Source organism: Pteropus alecto, unplaced genomic scaffold (assembly GCF_000325575.1).
Source record: "Pteropus alecto unplaced genomic scaffold, ASM32557v1 scaffold11, whole genome shotgun sequence".
Classification (NCBI taxonomy): domain Eukaryota; kingdom Metazoa; phylum Chordata; class Mammalia; order Chiroptera; family Pteropodidae; genus Pteropus; species Pteropus alecto.
In genome coordinates, this window is record NW_006431956.1 from 10,090,730 (window position 1) to 10,111,028 (window position 20,299).

The 20,299-nt window shown below is 34.9% G+C and overlaps 1 protein-coding gene across 1 annotated transcript in view; it reads left to right on the plus strand.

Moving 5' to 3' along the window:
* Nucleotides 1–17,010: 17,010 nt before the first annotated feature.
* The window catches only part of MALRD1 (MAM and LDL receptor class A domain containing 1), a 533,295-nt gene continuing 530,006 nt past the window's right edge, over nt 17,011–20,299 (plus strand). Inside the window, 1 exon segment of the mRNA XM_025043397.1 lies at nt 17,011–17,176. Within this exon segment, the coding sequence (XP_024899165.1) occupies nt 17,011–17,176 (166 nt within the window).

A 20,299-nucleotide genomic window follows, 5' to 3' on the forward strand; every position in this document is an offset into this window, starting at 1 on the left:
CCCCTCTACCCTCTGGTAACCATTAGTCTATTGTCCATGTCCATGAGTCTCTGTTTGTTTGTCCTGTTCATTTGTTGCTTTTAGGTTTATATCCCACATGTAAATGGTATCATGTGATTTTCAACTTTGTCTGGCTTATTTCACTTAGCATGATTATCTTGAGATCATCCATGTTGTCGCAAATGACAGTATTTCATCTCTTTTTATGGCTGAGTAATATTACATTGTATATATGTACCACAGCTTTTTTATCCAATCATCTATCATAGGACTGCATTTTCTATTTCTAAATGAGATATTCTAGGAATGGTGTGATTTAGTTATTTTAACATTTTCATAGGTTCATTAAACATCCTCAATTCAGTCTCTTTGATTCTGTTTTATATTAAAAAACTGTCATCCTGTTTTTGAAAAATTATCTTCTTATATTCCTATAGTTTATAGTGTATGACACATGAAAAACTGTTAAAATGACAGACCAAAATCAAAACATGTACTTGTGTACATAGTATTAATACAGAAGTATCAAGTATGTTTTGAGCATGAGACATTATCAAACATGTTAATATTTCACAGAATAGTTGTAATAAAATTATGAATCTATTATTTAAATGAGGTAAAGGATTAGATGGTCCTTTATGCAGAAAAATATATCTCATTTCTCTTACTTTGTTATCTCATTTGGTTTTAGATGAAAGATGTCAGATTGTATAATGAGGAAACCAGTCCTCATTTTCACCAAGACTGCCCAAATTTAATACACGTGTTTCAAGCTTCAGAATCCTTTTAAATAATAATCTGCTGTCTTACATTTTTGTTTGTCAAATGTGGGCAAGAGCATTGTGAAGCTGAAACTGCTCTGCTCAACTGCCCGTAGCAATATTAATTGAAATTATTATAGTTTTCTATGATATTAAAAGTTATAGTTTTCTGATATTAAAAGTTATAGTTTTCTACCATTTCTAATATGCTTTTTCAAAATTTTCAGATATTGAAATTATTAGAGGTAGCACCCAGACAGCCTTATTAAATATTTCTAACAGATTTGCAATTCTTTATTTATAATTAAGAAATAAATAACATAATAAAATATATATCTAGGTCTAGTCCTGTAAAGGTTTTTTTTCCTCTAATGAAATCAATTCAAAGTAAATCATTCAATGCCTGTATTCTAAATGTCATTACAGACATTTAGGAAAAAAATGGGGGGAGGGGGCAGCCTTATGTAAATGTCTAAATGTCTCTTGCCATCTACATCTACATGGGATTTATTCAAGTGAAGGAGGACTGCTTAAGGCTAATATGGAATTATATTTTCCTTATTCTCTTCCCACATATACAGACAGACACTCACGCTCACACTCATACGTCACTTGAGCTGTCTTATCAGCTAGACCACACTTATACCTAAAGGAGAATTTGAGCAATAATAGTGATGATGGTTTAAAAGGGGAAAAAATAAAAGGACCAGCTTTATCAGACTTGCCCTTTCTGGGAATAAAGATAGCAGGACGGTTTCAAATAGTTCTGAAGAGAAGAAGAATGGCAAATTATTTAATACCATGTTAAGATAAAGGCAAGACTTAAAATTATTATTAGAAAGAAGGACAAAATTTGATTCTCCATGTTTAATAAAACTTATCTGGAAATGCATGCAGGAAACAAAATGGCTTTAGTGAAGAATTGCCTGGAGATCAAATCAATCAAGTAGTATTTCTTTATTTTTTCTTGGTTTTGTAATTTTTATTGAATTTTCAGGAATTCCAGTTATTAGAATGGGTTATTCTTTATTTTTTTAAAATTTATTTATTTAAATTTGTTTCAAGTATACAGTACATTGGTTAGATATCTATATAGTTCATAAAATGATTCCCCCAATTGCTCCCTCCCTCCCCTGGCCCTCCACCTAGCCATCATATTAATACTAACTGCATTCCCTCTGCCGTGCTCCCCATCCCCATGCCCAACTGTCAACTACTAATGTGTACTTTCAAGTAGTATTTCTTAATTGTTTGCTGCCATAGTAGACACTCAGAAATGCAAAATAAGATGAATTGTTTAACTGTGAGGATAAAAAGTTCTGCTGAATTACAAAATGATGTTTATTTAGGGAGTAGAGAGCAGACATATTTAGGAACCACAGTATTCACTTGAAGATAAGGCCTATTAGGCTAAGCATTAGACAGAGTTCCAGAAGGCACAGCTAAAGAGAAAGCATAGGTGTGGAAATGAATATTAGGTGTGTATGTAGGACAAGGGGAAAAGGCCTAACGACACCCAAGCCCTTAGTATTTACTTTTGACCTGATTTAGCTGAAAAGTTCAGCTCCAGAGATGAAGGTTGCATAATGAGGCAGGGCTAGATTCACTTACTGATAAAGGAGACAAGCTGGTGTTCAGAAAACTGATAGTGAAAAATGATCAGAACCTTGGTCCTGATAAGGCAAGGGAAAATGCTGAAACTGCCAGGGGACTGGTGACAGTTATAAAGACATGTTTATGCAATAAGAGAACATTTAAGTATTTTAAAAGGCCCTTTTTAAAAATGACTAATCAATCTATATGCTATAGTAAACCTGAAGAAGTCATAAAAAGATAGCTTAAAACTTTACAAAGATAGATATTTCCCGGTTTTGTTGTTGGTAGCGATTTGACAAGAAATGAAGAAAATCCATGGCTTTTTCCCTCTGCTAAAAGTTAGTGAAGTTCGGCTTCTTATTCGCAGTGCTGTGACATCTCCCTGTTATTTCCTCCTCCTTGAGTCTTCTGCATTGGGCCCGGAATTCCTTTCATGTAAGAACAGAAGAAATGATTCTACATATCAGATCCCAGTTCTTTGATTTCCTGTGATAAATCTTTATTTTAAAATGACCGTAATACAGTGGATTTTGTTCATTCTATATCTTGTGTATATTAAACCCTTTTCTTTTAAAACCCCAACTCGTTATTTTACTTTCTTCCTTTTGACTATGCCTGATGCAAAAAAAAAAAAAAGAAGAAGAAGAAGAAAAAAAATTAGATAGCTAAAACTCAGTAATATTATGGTAGGGCTGGGTCATGGTTGGAAGTAAATTATTTGAAATCAACCAGAAACTTTGTTCCTGATGTCCCCACATGTTCACACCTGTGAAACAGAGAAAATGTCTTAGTCAAGTCACTTAAACTCTGGGGGCACTGTCGTTTTCATTTGAGAAGGTGCGACAACATGACTTTTTTTTTCTTAGTCAGATTTATTTTCCCCTAATAAGACAGCTTAGCATTTCAAAGTTTTGTGTTCTACACTCTTACAAACTTCAATTATTAACATCAGAAGCACAAAAACATTGCAAGACCTCAAAACAAATAAATACCAAATAAAACCACACAAAAATATAAAAGAATAATGCCATCAGAAAATTAAATGGTGTTAATTTACATTAACAACATATATTGCTGAGCAATAACTTATACTGTCTTTTTGTTGTTTTTTCTTAGAAGAGCAGAAACACACAACTGCTTGTGTGGGCCTTTTTTATAAAAAGGACTTTTAAATTGACTTTACATTTCAATCATTCTATCAGGACTTAACAAGTCCTATTTAAAGGCCATACTGAGTTTATATCAGTCTTTGCAAATAAATTACTCAAACTTGGTATAGTATATCTGCTAGTAGTAAGTAGTCATTGTACAATGAATGGATGGCATAGATTTTTCTGGTGTTATTGACTCCAGTTGGAAAGTTATATGGTCCCTGTTGTCATCTTTAAACTGTAAAGATACCTCTGTTTATACCTGATGTAGTTTCATTATCCTCCCTACTTAATTTATTTTCTTCCTCAAACTGTTCCTCTTTATGTCGTTATTATCAAGGAAGATGAAATGACTGAATAGTCAAAACCCAAGACACATCCAGTACAAAATCTGTATTTGGAAAATCATAAATTGGGATTTTGGAAGTCTAGATAGGTTTCAGAATTTCCTTAATATTATTGATTTTAAGATTACATGCTTTTGTACTTTTTTCACTTTTCACATTTAGAAATGTTCACAATAATTGAATTCAGGTGAGTGTAGTTGGTATAAGAATAATTTAAAAGTGTTATATTGTCTTTAATGCTTATAATAAAATATTTTTAGAAATGTATTGATACAAAATGACAAATTAAGAGAAATTTTTAGCTTTATACCCTTCTTAGAAATAATATAGTTCTTATATTAATTTAGGTTTTCCTTTTGGTGCTAAAAGAAAATGTGATCCAAAAAAATATCAATTAATAAATTCATTATAGATGCCTAGAATAAAGGTATATGTATGTATTGAGAGTCACTTATCCAAAGGATAAAAATAAAAGATAGGATCATGTCCAATATTAGAAAAAGAATTTTAAAAATAGTGATATATGCATCATTCAAACTACTTTTGCTCAAAACTTAATAACATGTTTGACCAAGAAATATATTGGGGAAAAAAAAAAAAGGAGAGTGATATATGCATCATTCAAACTACTTTTGCTATTCAAAACTTAATAACATGTTTAACCAAGAAATATATTGGGGGAAAAAAAAAAAGCATGGCATGAGCTAGAGTTTCAAAGTTGTAAGATAGGAATAGAAAAAGATAGCAAACCAAAGGAAAAGCAGATCTCCACTCTTCATAACCCATTAACTAGCAGCAATTCCTTCAACTTATTTTTCTCTTCCTAAGTCTGTATGACATGATTTCACCTGCATTGGAGTAAAATATTCCTGGTCTTAGAAGTTGCCTCTTTTTCCATCAGTTCCTTAAACTTACAGCATGAATCTTCTCTACTTTCTTGATGTGACCCTTTCTGTCTCAGCTTTCCATATTTCTTAACACTGCCTTGAAATAGTCCCAAATCTTAGTCTGTGATCTTTGGCCTACTGCCAATATTATAAGTCTCTCCCTCCTGTCTTCACCCCATCAACCAAATCACTCGTGGGCAATTTACTTCTGAATTATCTTCTGCCTGACTTATCAAATTGCCATTATCAATCAATTTATTAAATACTTTTTAAGTTCAGATTGAAGTTTCAAGGTTTAGCCCCATAACCCTACTCCACAATTTCCCAATATATACCGATCTCCAACAGATTTCTAATTACAGCTGTAAACTAGTTAATTTTATTTAACTTTTTGTAATGTTTCCTAAATTAAGCCAAGACCTAGATCTTGCTGCACTTGAGCATGAACTCCCGTTTCTCTCCGAAATGCATCAACTCTTTGAGGACTCCTGGGTACATTTATTTATTGACTTTTTTTTTTTTTTTTTTTAACCATTGAGCCAGATGTCTTTTGGGCAAGGTGGAGGTAAGGATTAAGAGATGATATCTAAAATTGAAAAGGAAGAAGCAATCTGCTCTGAGCTGCTCATGGCTCTACTGGACTGAAAAATGATACCAACTTTCAGAATAAATGTTTCTTAGGTATCACAATAACTGTCACAAGTGTCGTAGGACGGACATTATTTGGTATACATTTAGACACATTCTACCGAGATGTTCAATTTGATATAAAAAATCTAAAACTTAACGTGATATTTAAGTAATGATAAATCGAACTGGAATCTAAATAGAATTAGGATGAGATAAGGGAGGGCAGCCTTATGTGATCGTCTGGCTCAGGGTACTTTGCTAAAACACCTTCCATGAACTTCCTACACAGTAATTCACTACATTTCTAACTTTCCTTAAGAGCTCTGTTCCTTAATTGTGAGATCCACTTCTGAGGACTTGAACCAGTATTTGTCTGATTTTTTGTATATTATTTTCTCTCCTGAGTGCCTCCTTTAGAAAGTATAAAAAATTAAAATTGGTATTATTTGGTTTTATTTTCTAAGTTTGCATCTGGTCTATTTCTGCCAAAGGCATTAAGACTTCATTTTCATAATGTAAGCTGGACAGGGGACATGGATGCGGTTGGGAGTGTATACCCTTCATGAGATCTTTTGTTTATGAGGCAAAGATACTGTGTCAGTAACTGTATAAAGACCTGGTTAAATCTGCAAAATTTCCTAGTTGGCAGTTTGATCTGATTTAGTACCTTTGTTGTTTGTTTGTTTGTTTGTTTGCCATTGTGTGCTGTACCTATTGTTTTGAAATTTGTGTATCGAATGCCCAAACCTCAGATCCCAGTGCTTTCAGGCTACTTCCCCGTCTCCCTCCCTCCTCTTTTCGCCATTTCCTTCCTCACTTCTACGAATATTTGTGGAACACATAACTTGTGTCAGGCTACGTGCTGATATGTGGTGGAGAACAATACAGAAAGAGTCCCTGCCATTGAGAATTTATTATCTAATGAGAAAGATGCAAATTAAACAGAATACTGCAAATCAATGAAGAGTAACAGACTATAACTAACGAAAAACTGTTAAGTACTTAGAAGGTACGTTATAGTGGATGGTGGACTTTATCATCTATGCAGTGGTATCTTTTGATACTGAAAAGGCCAACCTCCTATGGTTTTTTGAGTCTTTACACAGGCTATTTGATCTATTTTCCTGCAGAACTCAGCTTAACATCGTTGTCATCCAGAAGACAAAGACATTTTCGTTTAAGAATGTGGGCTTTTGAGCAAAAGTGCCACAGTTCAAATCCCATCTCTGACAACCATGAGATCCATTAAGGTAACATTGGGATATTCATTCAACTTTTCTGTGCCTCAGTTTATCTATATATAACATGGGGGATAATAATAGTAACTGATCTCATAAGATAGTGGTGTAAATTAAATGAATTTATTTGATGTAGTCTTGGGAGTTTCCTTTCTATATTTTGAGCTCAACTGGTATTTTTTTGAGATAGTCCTTTGTAAAAGGAAATCTTTCTTGTAAGTTAGCTGTCATTTCTAGTTGTGTTATTATCGATGCCCCTTAGTTGTATTTCATTGAAGAGCTCTTTCCTCACCGTACGGCAAGTCATCATCCACACGTCACCCAGCACCAGTGCTGTTAACATTTTGTATATTTCTCTGCTAGCGTTTTTTTCAAACACAGTTTTCATCTCCTTGTTATTTACCCAAAAGAGTTGAAGACTTATGTTCACAAAAACTTACACACAAATGGTTTTAGCAGGCGTAGTCATAATTGCCCAAACTTGGAAGCAACCAAGACATCCTTCAGTAGGTAAATGGATAGATGAACTGTGGTCCATGCAGACAATGGACTATTACTCAACACTGAAATGCAGTGAGCTGTCAAGCCATGAAAAGACATGGATGAAACTTTAGTGCATGTTGCTAAGTGTAAGAAGCCAATCTGAAAACACTCTGCACTGTATGATTCCAGCTATATGACATTTTGGGAAAGGCAAAAGTATGGAAACTGTGAAAAGATCAGGGTTGCCAGGGTTGGGGTGAGGAAAGATGAGTAGGCAGAATACAGAGGATTTTTTAGGAAAGTAAAAATACTCTGTGTGTTATAAAGATAGATACATGGCATCATACATTTGTCCAAACCCACAAAATGTACAGCACCAAAAGTGAATTGTAATGTAAACTATGGACTCTGGGTGATTGTGATGTGTCACTGTAATAAATGTCCCTCTTTGGTGTCTGGTGGGGGATGTTGACAATGGAGGAGGCTATGTGTCTGTGGGGGGGGGGGGCGGGTAGGAGGAATATGGGAAATTTCTATACCTTCTCAATTTTTCTGCGAGGCTAAAATTACTCCTAAAAAATAGTGTTAAAAATAAAAAATAACAAAGTTTTTATAACATAGTTGCTATATACTACATAGCTAAATGATATTTCTAAACAACATCGTAAGTTTTTGCATGTTATCATGTAGCCACTGATCTACTCTCTATCACTGTAATTTTGTCTTGTTAATAACCATGATTTTTTCATGTGTGTGAATTTGCATTTACTTAATGACTAACGAGACTGAATATGGATTCATAGGCTTATCTGCCATCTTTACATCCTGTTTGCATTTGATATTTATTAGCTCATATAATTCTCACAGCAATTCTATGAGGCTGTGAGGTAGGTAATATTTTTATCCCCATTTTACAGATAAGGAAACTGTGACACAGGAGAAGTAAATTTGCCTACCATCTACAGTCACACAGCTAGAAAGTGACGGAACCAAAATTCTTAACCGGATCCATATAAATGGACATTTCAGTTATTTATAATTATAATTATTTTTCTCATTGTAAATGTTTCCAAAAAGGATGTTTTGGGCATGAAACATTTTATGTTATGAGATTATTTACTTAAGATTTTTTTTAGAGGTAAATTTAGTGGATCAAAGGATGAGAAACAATTTTGAATGTCTGTTGATAGCTAGTGTCAAATCATTTTTCAAAAAGGCTATACAAATTTATACTTCTCATCAATCTATGAGGTTACTTGTTCTATGTTTCTTGGATGTCAGACCTGTCTGATCTGTAATTCCAATTTAACAGAGTTTGAAATAGCAAAAGTACAAGACATAATTAAAATGCTGTTAAATCAGTTTATCTTATTGGTTAATTCTTTTTGAAATAAGAAAGAGGAGAACAGAGAACTCGCCCTGGAGGGATGAGAATTAATTGTATTAGAATGCAGATTCTTAACTACTAATCCTGAAACTCTGGGGAGCCAACCAGGAGGTGGAGCCTCCTGGGTGCAAGTTCAAGGACGACTGTGTAGAGGGCCAGGACTTGAGTCAGAGGACAACAACCTGCTGAGCAGTATGTCCCAGACCCAAGTGACCCTTGTACAAACAGCTGTAAGGATTTGATCTTTAGATTTTCAAACTAAATTATGTATTCCTCATTTTATTAAATTATTATGTATTCTTCCTCTTGATAATGCAAAAAAAAAAATTTATTTTCATCCAACGGATTCAATGAATAGGCTTGGTAAGATCCTTATGCTCCCACTCCAGTTTTTCAGTGATTAGCTTTCCTGATAAGTAGATTCCTGTACTTATGGTTCTTCCTTGAGAATTTCCAACTTTTGTTTTATGTTTATTGTGTGCATATTGTGTACAAAGAAGTTCTAGAACCCGTTTCTGGTTTAGAAAATGTATCCTACGGACATAATTTAAAATAAAAGCTATTCTCATGGAGTGGGGTGCTGCAAAATTATTATTTAAAACTTTTGAAAAGACGGATTAGGAACAAAGGGGAAATGGTTATATAAATTGTTAAATCAACTTGATGGAATATTTGAAAGCACTATAGCAACCTGGAAACATACAATTGTATGTAAGCTATTGTGATGACTGAAAACTGTGTGAATATGGATGAGAGTATTCAAAGAGAGATAGAAAAATGTATATACTGTTAGACTGGTGGCACTAAGGTCACCATAGTGTATTCTTAATTGCGCTAATTTTGAAAGAGTTATGCAGTTAAACAAAACGAAAGGCATAATCTGTTGAGATATGCCTTTAATCTTCACGGAGCTTGGTTTGAAGTTTAATTGCAGGAGGATGATGCACCTGTGTGTGGAAAGATACCTGAAGCTCCAAGGCTCCGTGGGCAATAAGAACTTTAATTCTAGCATTTTTCTTCTACCATGGGCAATAAGAACTTTAATTCCAGCATTTTTCTTCTATGCTGGCATTTCCATTTCACGAGATATTAGAGAGATGGTCAATTCTGATTCCATCAGACACAAGAAATGTATTACATAAAGAAGAGAATCCCAGTGCTTTCTCCTTCATTTCTAGGTCAGTTAGCTCCCATCCACAAATCCATTTGGAACTTCTATTACACAGTGAGTGATTTTCCAATTTAAGCCATATTGATTGATATTTTTACAAAGTTTTGTTTTATCATAAAAAAGGAATACTCTTTAGGATAAAGCCTACTCTTCATTGCTAATTAAATTTTTTTAAAAAAAATTCCACTTAATTCTTGTGAAGTTTAAATTTGCCCAGGGAATTGGGGATGTTGTAATTCAGATCACTCTACTTCTGAATAACTTTACGTAGAATATTCTTGAGGAGATATGAATGTAATTACTTTAGAGAGGGGTAATTTTTAAATTTGCCCTTGATGCCCTTGATACAATCTTGTGACTGTATATTGCTAGACCAGAAGACTAATGTATCAAGATCCTAGGTTGTTTCTATGTTGCCAAGTTAGGTTGGAGGTAGGCTTGTAGACTGTACCCTGCTCATGTGTTGAAAGCCTTACCAATGCTATAGATTGAATTGTGTCCAAATTCATATGTTGAAGCCCTAACCCCACATTTGATGGTATTCGGAGATAAGGCCTTTCGGGGGTAATTAGGTTTAGGCGAGATTCAGAGAGTGGGGCTTTCTTTAGTGGATTTGTGCCCTTATAAGAAGAGACATCGGACAACTCTCTCTTCCTCTCTCTCTTTCTCACCCAAAGATTTAGGAACATATAAAAAGTTGGCCATCAACAAGCCAGGAAGAGAGACTTTGATTTTGGACTTCTAGCCTCTAGAACTGTGAGAGAATAAAGTTCCATTGTTTAAGCCACCCAGTCTGTAGTAGTATTTTGTCATGGCAGCTTGAGCTGAAGCACCACTTCCTTTTCTGAAGGTCACGTTCCATTCGTAGTTACCTGCGACTCATCTGAGGGGGTTCTCTGAAGCATCCAAAGGCAGCTCAGTTCTGCAGTCTGGGAAGTGCCAAGAAATGAACCAATGTTCTCCCCACTGTCAGCAGCTCTCAAACAATGGAGGATGGTGTCTGACTCCTGGCTTCTGGAGGATAACTATGAGGGTGTGTTCTCAATCGTTTATTATCTATAATGGGAGCTGGCTTGGTGACTGATGCAGCCTTTTTTTTGCTGCTTTTTGTTTGCTTCTCTCTCCCTGATGGGAATTTCCCACGCCTCTCAAACTACGGGTACTCGAATCCCTGCTCAGGGTCTGATCCTGTTGAAACACAAGACATAATGATCCCTTTTTTTCTTTTTCTTTTTCTTTTTTTTTTTTTTGGCCACTTTGTGAAGGTATACAGCTGATTACCATGGGGGAAATTTCAGGAGTCTGGAAACAAACTCAGGCATCACCCATTGTTGGAAAAGCACAAGCTCTAATCCTGGTGGGTTAATAGTATTTTTTTTTTTCTTTCTTTCTTTCCTTCCTTCTCCAGAACACTCAGGCAACACATGCATGTTTGTGTTGAGTGTTTCTATTTACAACGAATATTCGATTGTTTCCTGCTGGGTCATAGAACAGGCTTTCTTATATAATATAATTTACTCAAGCAAGGGCAGGTCTTAGGGTACATACTGGCTCAGTCTTACTAGTTGTTGAATATGCAAATGCTCCTAAACTGGTTGCTAAAAGGCTACTTCTCAGTACTCCTAAGTACCTCTCTCCACCACCCCGCTTCTCTCTCCAAGCTGTCTAAGACCATCCTGACTATTCTCACCAGCCAGATTTGATTACTGAATGGTTAATGCATGCACACAATTTGAAATTGCAGCACTACATATAGGATAACTTAAGAAAAAGAAAATACAGATGCTCTTTAATGTAGGAATTTTAAAGATATCCTTATAATTAAGTTGAATGACCGAGTCCCCTCAATTAAATGAGCTCTATTTATTTTTACTTATTCACTAGCTTATCGATTTATTGTCATCAAATAGGTAAAACATGAATATATATGAATGCATTTGTACATACGTATATATGCATATGTCATGTGTATATATATTATGTGTATGTGCATATAATCATATTCTAATGTGTTCATAACCAATGAGTGCCACAGTATTGCTTCTGCTCTGGTCCCACTCTTGTAGTTATTATCCTGTGCCATTATCCTCTGACTGTCTTCTATAAGGTCTTTTATTTTTTATCAACTCTTAATGCATGTATGGGAAAGCTCAGATTTAGCTTAACCTGTCTGGGCAGCTATAGCAGGATAGCGGGGTGGCTCCGACAGGGGACACAGTGCTGATGTGAGCAAGGCAATTTTGTAGGTTGCTAAGAGCCAGCTAAACACATTTCCTTTTTCTGATGACTTGTGAATATCTGAGCAAAGATGGTTCATAAGAAGATTCTTTCTCCTTCATCAGAGACCCTGAGAAGTCCCTGTAGCATGTCATCCTAGGAGTAGGTTCCCATCCACTACAGCTTTCTGTCTGCTTCCTGTCCTGTGAACATTCTTATCCTTGTTGTGACTGTGGGAAGAGTTTATAGAATTTGGAGAAGAAAAGAGCAGCTTCTGGGGTTGACAAGAACCCGAAAAAGTCTTGTTTGGCACATAGAACTAATGACAATTCATCTGTTTTAATAGAAAATATTGCTCTTGATGTAGTGACCTCTCAGTTTTCACTGTTTAATTGCATCCAGTCTACTACATGTACATTGTACTTTCAAATGCATCATTTTATTTAATTTTCCCAATATCAATATGAGTTAAAATGTTAGAAATTTTATATTTTACTTTTATAGCTGAGGAAATGGATTCAATATTTTGTGGACTGTATTGCGCTTCATCAACACAAAAGGCCAAATTAATAATGGCGACAACAAGAACAGCTCGAATGCTGTGTAAGAGCATTGCTTTCTTGAGTCTTCTGGCATAAATGCAAACTCCTGTAGCTGTAGTTACATATAGGCAATTTGTATAAACATGGATGCTCATAAATTAAGATTTTAGAAATGATTGGATATTTGCAAAATGTGGTTTTAAAGATGCTGTTGGCAATTCAGCATCTGTTTCCATTTTAATTACCTGCTTGTGGCTGTCTTCATTTTTCTTTATTTTCACCTCTTCATCATATTACTTTTTCTCCCCTTGCTCTTGTTTTTCCTCTTGACTTTTGCACTTGTCTCAGGCAAGATCACATACCTACAGCTCTTTATGATTTAGATTCCTAGGGAGCCATCTTTTAACCACAGTTCTCTTCCCAGCTTGTGCTTTGTTTCTGTGAGGTGCACAGTAGACTTTTGGAATTCATGGGGTGGATCATAGACATAGGTTTTGAAGGTAGTGGCCATGCCTGATTCAATTCATATCTAACATGGTCTCGTGTGGACATAGGGTACCTGTTTGTTGAATGAATGCTTGAAGGAAAGGAGAATGACACCAGTAATAAGAGTTTACACCCTTCAAATAAAAGGAGGAAAAACACAGGAGTGACCATCGTAAAATGATAGGAAGATTCATAAAAATTTATTTTTTATTATTATTTGGTTGTGCATAAAAGATTAAGTTGTCAAATTTAGGTTAGATTGATGAGACAAAATATGTCTGCTTACATTCTATATGGAAAAATAAGTACAATTTTTGCATACTTATTTAGTCATTGATGCACTCAAAAATGAACTGACTACTTTGTGCCAGCCATTATGATGTGTATTATTGATACAGTGGTGAGTAGAAATGATGTGACTTCTGATTTCACAGTTGATGGACTACTGGGATCTAAAAGAACTGAATATAACTGTATAATATTAAGGAGTTTTTTGGTTGTAAGCAGAAGTGGAAAATCAACCTTGTGGAGATAAAAGTGGTAGGAATTTTTGGCACATATAACTGAAAAGTGGAGATTATTATTTAGACATCATTGGACCAGAGAACTGTCACTCTCTGTTTCCCAGTTTTATTTCCCTCTTGGGTAGCTTGTTATCGGGCAAGCCCTCTCCACTTCTTAGCCAAGGTGACTCCTTATGCTCCAGGTTTATATGGTCCTCAGCACCTATGATCTCAGAAGGAGACAAATGTTTCTTTCTCAGTTTTTCCATCTAAGATGGTATCTTATTTGGCTGGCAGTCATTATGGCTTGAAAGAACTGGTTATTCAGTTTTGCGGTTGGAGTAGGTGAAACTTCACCCCCATATAAGAAAAAGAGTGTTTATGTTTGAAAAGAAGGAAGGAGGGACGATATGTGAGCAAAATAATTATAAATATTATAATAGATAGTATTTACTATATTATAAATGCTAGTATATAAATACTAGCTGTAAATATTATAATAGATAGTATTTACTATATTATAAATGCTAGTATATAAATATTGCTGTAAACAATAGTGAGAAATATACAGATTATTAATTTGAAGGAATGGAGTGCAATTCTATAAAATCAAGTCAAAGCAGTAAAGTAGCTAACAATAAAATAGCAATAAAATATTGCATATCTATGTTCTATATGTATTTGACATTTATTATATGGATACCACAATTATCTTCTTAAGTGAAGAAACATTGACAGCATTCCTTTAAAAATCAGCGAGAAGCCGGATATGCTCTTGCCATTATATATATTCACCAATTTAATGGAAGTTTTGGCTATGCAGTAAGTCAAGAAAAAGAAATTAAAGTCATAAAGATTAGAAAGGAAGAAATACAACTATTATTGATTCTGCTGGATATAGTTGTCTCCCTAAAAGTTTTTAGATAATCTACTGATAAATCATTCCAAATTATTAGATCTAAAAAAAAAGATTAGCAACATGACTGGCCTTAAGATCAATATAAACAAATCAATTGTATCCTCATTCACCAGCAAAAGGTTTTTAAAAGCACCACTTGTAATAGCAACAAAAACTATGAAGTACATATAAATAAGTCTAAAAAAAGATAAGCAAGGTAGATAATTATAAAAATTTAATAAAGGCACTGAGGAAGACTCAGCAAATGAAGAGTCATGCCAAATTTATGCACGTGCTTATTGCCATCTTGGACTGTGAAATTGAGCCTTTTATGACAGTCAACAAGATAAAGGAGCCTGTGTCTCCAGTTCAAACAATTCTTAGTGTCTAGCAGTTGTTGTTGTTGTTATTGTTGTTGTTTTATCACAGACTACTAATTACTCAATAGATTGTGGGACAATTTGTGACTTTTACGTAGCTTCAACTGAAGGGGAAAGTCAGAGGGCTTAACACCTAAGAAACACATCCACTGAGCCATGGTTTTACTTTTTTCTGAAGCCAATTACTCTGGGAGATGAATATTTCCTTCCTTTGCAAATGCCAGAATAAGTTACTTTAACAGTGCACAAATAAATGTTTAACAATGAATTTCCAAGGGAAAAAGCACACCCCCGATTGGTAGCATTTTCTGATTTCCTTGTGCCGTGGTTGATTTCAAGTTTTCTGAAGATGGGTTTGGGAAGAGATGTGTGCCTTGTAAGCCAGTCCCAGCACACTACTACCTGTGTTAAGGGTCTGCCTGTGATGGTAGCTTGACAGCAGTGAAGCTTGAAAAATAGGTGAGAAGACCTCTTCTGATGTTCTGTCCTTATGATACTACATCTTCAACTTCGAAGTTCTCTCTGTAATATGTAATATAGACCAGCATACCTTTTTTTTCAAATTTATTTGATTTCCATACCTACCTATACTATTGAAATCCAAAATAGTTTCCATAATTCCTAAGATTGAATTTTCAACAGCAAACAGATTGGTTAGTTTCCCCAAATAGTGAAATATGTAAAAATAGAACATCCAAGTTTAATAAGTGGTCAATTGCAATTTAGATACAACCACCTGCAGACTGATAACTCTGAAATGAAAGTTGCTACCCATGTTGTTTTTGATTCTTTTTTCTTTTATAACACTAACTCAACCCTTATCCACATCTCGATCTTCCCTGTGGTTATAGTTAGTGCTGTGGATTATTAGGCCAAGGTTCAGACACAAGGAACAAAGATAAAGTAACATAAATTTGAACTTTGATACATTACTGCTTCTGGGTCATAGAAATTTAGTTTCACGAAGGGGCAAGTGAAATGACACCGGGCAAAAAATATAGTACGTGTCAGTAGGAGGGAGAAAGGAGAACAAAAAGCTATTAAGAAAGAGTCAGGAGCAATACAGAAAATTCAAGAAAGTCTGTTAACACCATTTCAACAAAAGGAGTCTTTCCTCATGTCTTAAGGCTGATATTTCAAAGTATAGTCTAGACGGTACATAAAGTAGTTTAATCCAAATAAGTTGGTAAAAATGAAGGGCAGACTATTTAAAATTATAGGTAATTTTTTACTGAAAACTAAGATATTGAATATATTCTCCCTTTTCTCCTGTATACCTAATTAGCACAGGCAATGGGAAAAGAGTTATAATGGGTGTTAAAATGAATTTTGAGACACTTTAAAGCTTCTCATAGTTTGGTGGCTCTTCTTACTCCTAAAATATATGATTAAGAAAAAATGTTATCTTTATTATGGAGAGGATTAAAGTACTTCAAAGTTGGTACTTGGCCTCAGATTTCCAGTTCCAGGCCTCAGATGCTGTTTTCAATCTGGATTTAGAAGAAAAAAGTACTACAGAAGTTCCTCTCCAATAAGCTTTCAATTCCAGCTTAGCTTCCAATCTCTAAAAGCAATGTCATGCTAATCTCATTTGGGCCTCAAGCATCCAGAAGCTGCTACTTTAGAGAAGCCTAAAAATTTCAACCCATGTCTAATTTGCAGCATGAAATGAACTATCAATACGATTAAAAAATGGTGTCTAAAGTGCTAGAGTATGGCAGGATGTCATATATTAAGAAACATGATAATATATATTGTTCTAGTTTCCAGAAAATGGAGTTGGAATATGAAACAATGAAAAATAAAACATGTTTTGTTCAAATCTTTAAAAAAAAATAACAGGAATAACTAAAAGATGACTATAAAGCTTTGAGAGAAATAAATTTAGAACAAATAAAATATTGGTTTACATAGTGGATAATAAAACAAGGGCATTATAAAATGTTAAGAAGGATTCAAAAAAGTCATGGATGGGAGATATAGTCAATCCCTATGATTCACAGATACTGTATTTGCAAATTTACCATCATGCTAAAATTTATTTGTAACATCCAAATCAGTACTCACCATGCTGTTGCAGGCATTCATGGACGTATGCAGATTGGCAAAAATTCTGAGTCACATTAAGCTCATTTCTAACCGAGGTGGAAGAAGGTGATGTTCGATCTTCTTGTTTTAGCTCTCATGCTGTAAACAAGTATCCTTTTCACAGTCCATTTGTGCCATGGTTTTATGCTCGGTGTCACTAATCATTAGGTAAACGTAAATCAAAATCACACCCGTTAGTATGGCTATTATAAAAAAAAATCATAGAAGATAAAATAAATGTCGGCATGGATGTGGAAAAATTGAAACCTTGTTCGTTGCTGGAACTGCCAAGTGATAGAGCTGCTGTGGAAAACAATATGACGGTTCCGCATTTTGGGGCTCTGCGTTGGCGATCTGTTGTTAAAACGGTCCGCGAGCATAGCGGCGAAGTACTTTCTAGTGTACCTAAGTGTAAGAGGCACTGATGTGTCTTATGGAGAAAATACGTTAATAAGCTTCGTTTAGGCATGAGTCACAGGGCTGTTGGCTGTCAGTTCAAGATTAAGGGATCAACAATATCTGTAACAATAACATCTCTAATGGGTCATCAACAACCAGGGGGTCTTTAAACAGAAACACAGATAGAACAAAGCTATCTCTTGATAGGTTGAGCGAAATGTTGTGACCAGTAACCAAAGAAACCTAACCCCGAATTTCCCCTAAGAGCAGTGGTTCAGCATTGGCTAATTCACCATTCACAGCGATTTTATAGAACATAACTATAGAGGATAGTGGGAATTAACTACAACTAATAAGTTATAAAAGGAAGCTTAGGGTGTTTGAAAGATGCATCTGCAACATTTTAAGGTTATTGTTGGAGGGTGCCATGTCGAGTAAAATCACTCGAAATCAGAAACAAAAAACAGACTGAATGGACCAGTCTGATGCAGGAGATGAGGTCTTTTGTTTTCAAATGATTATTTCAAAAGAGGTGGTCAAAAAAAAAACCACCTAAAATCTTATTTGAGTAATTGTAATGCATGGAGGTCAGATGTAAGGACGAAGGGGTAGGTCATGGAAATAGAAAGGGCTTCAGAAACTCTCTTGTCTAGAGATCTGACAACAACTTATGCGGTGCCATCTGTCCCCTGGATTATCATTGACTAGATGAAGTTGTAGGATTTTTCTTTTTGTGGACACTGGTTTTGTGTTTTAATTACTACTCAATCTTATAAGATCAACAATTTGACCATGCCTCATTCTAAAGATTTAATATTTGCAACAACTTTTCAAATACAATTGAAGGATAGAGATATAATAGAAAGTGCTTTGATGCTTTGGAAAAGAAAACTACTGATTACCTTTTTTTTTAAGAAAAGTAGAAATATGCTCTTAAAACAGTGTGTCATTAATATTTAATCTGAAAAATGAATTTGCCACACCCTTTAAAGCTGAGTACTATAACATTAACTTTTTTATTTTAAGAATCAGAGCTTCAAAACACATCTATTTGTTTCAAGAATTCTAGCTCACTAGACTATTTCATATTATTGCTATATAATTATTGTAAGGAAGAACCTCATCTATGCCTTTTAAACTTATGATAGCATGGGGAGAGCAACGGTGCATAGAGATTCTATTTTAGATGAAACTGAATCAAGGAGACGATTAGCTCCCTCTGGCATGATGCTGGCAAACAAGAGTCTCACAATAAAAAAAAAAAAAATCTTTATTGACTTACGGAGCAAATTGGGAATTATAGTTAGGGAGAATGAATGCAAGAGCAGATGGGAACTTTGATAGATGATTTTTGGTTTTGCCATCCAGTATCCATTTATTTTTTTCCCTGAAGAATATTCCACTTTTATTTTGGAGAATCATACCTTCCTTTCTGTCTAAGGAAAAAAAAACTCGCTGTGTTTTTTTTTTTTACTCTTAATACTTCTGGTTACCAAATGTAGTTTTAGGAACCTCAGGTTCGATGATTTATTAGAATGCCTCACAGAACTCAGGGAAATACTTACTTATAGTTTACTAGTTTATTATAATAGATATAATAAAAGATACAGATGAACAACCAGATGAAGAGATACAAAAGCTAAGGTCTGAAAAGTTCCTGAACAGAGGAACTTCTGTCCCCGTGGAGTTGAGGACACCTCCCTCCTGGCATATGGATTTGTCTACTAGCTTGGCATCTCTCTGAACTCTATACTTTTGCAGTTCTTATGGAGGCTTCATTATGTAGGCATGATCAATTGTTAGCTCAATTTCCTGCCCTTCTCTCCTTTCTAGAAATGGGGAGTAGGACTGAAAGCCCCAAGCTTCTCACCATAGTATGGTCTTTTTGGTGACCTGCCTCCATCCAAGAGCCCACTGAGAGTCACCTCATTACAACAAAAGACACCAAAGAAATTGCAAGAGATTTAGGAGTTCTGTGTCAGACACTCCTATTACTGAGGAAATTACAAGGGAAACAAAATCAAAGACAAAATATTAGCAGAGACCAATATATATCTTTCTTATTTCATACTTCCATTTTTAGTTTCAGTCTTGGCCCCTCCTAGCACAGAGATTTCACTGACCACAGAGATTGCTTTAATGGTGGACTCGAAACCAGTCAAAGCCACAGAAGTGTCTCCTGAGGCTACTGGGAGATGGAAGCATTTGCTTTCATTGCCACCTTTGGACCCCTGGCATCAACAAAGATGCATAACTGGCTCTCTTAAGAGCCAATGATGAAATCTGAGAATGAAGCCAACTCGGGGGAAGGCAGAGCTGAGAGAAGGAAACTGAATCCCGATGACAGTACTTCACACCTGAATTGGACTTTTCAGCTGTATAAGCAATAACTCCTTTAAAAAAAATGCTAATTTTTTAACTCTTACAAGTGAGAGTCCTAATAGGTACAGATACTCACCTATTGCAAATCCCAAATTTCAGAGGTGATGAATGCTTTCGCATTGACTCTCACATCTTGCCTTACTTAACATGATACAGAAACAAGTGGGCAGTGATTTATTTTTGAAGGAAGACCACACTAAGAATCCTTACTGATGTTGTGGGGAGTTTAGCCTTGGCCTTTAACATAGAATATTGCCAAGGAGATGATCAAATACTACAATATTAGCTTTAACATTTTTTCTGGTTGTTTTAATCTCTGTTTGAAGATGAAAATATTTTAAATAAGATATAGGGCCTCTCACCATGTCTTAGACTATTTTGACTACAAAAATGCACATTGGATGTATTTCCACTGTGTTTTTCTTTGTCTTCTAAGGAGCTCTATGTGCTTTTATTATTATAATATATGCTATAATGTATATGTATCAAGTATATAAATATAATAAATTATTCAACCCATAAAATTTTTTACTACCTGAAACTAATATAATATTGTACATCAACTGTAGTTAAAAAATAAATTAAAAAAATGTTCCACTTACTCGTACATCACATCTGCAAAAAAGGTTACAAAATAATAAAATTACTCTTCATTTACTTGCATGAATTATTTGCCCAAGGCAGTAATGAGTCTGTGCATATACATATGTACAGAGTAAATACACCCATGTTGGAGAGAAATGAAAGGCGAAC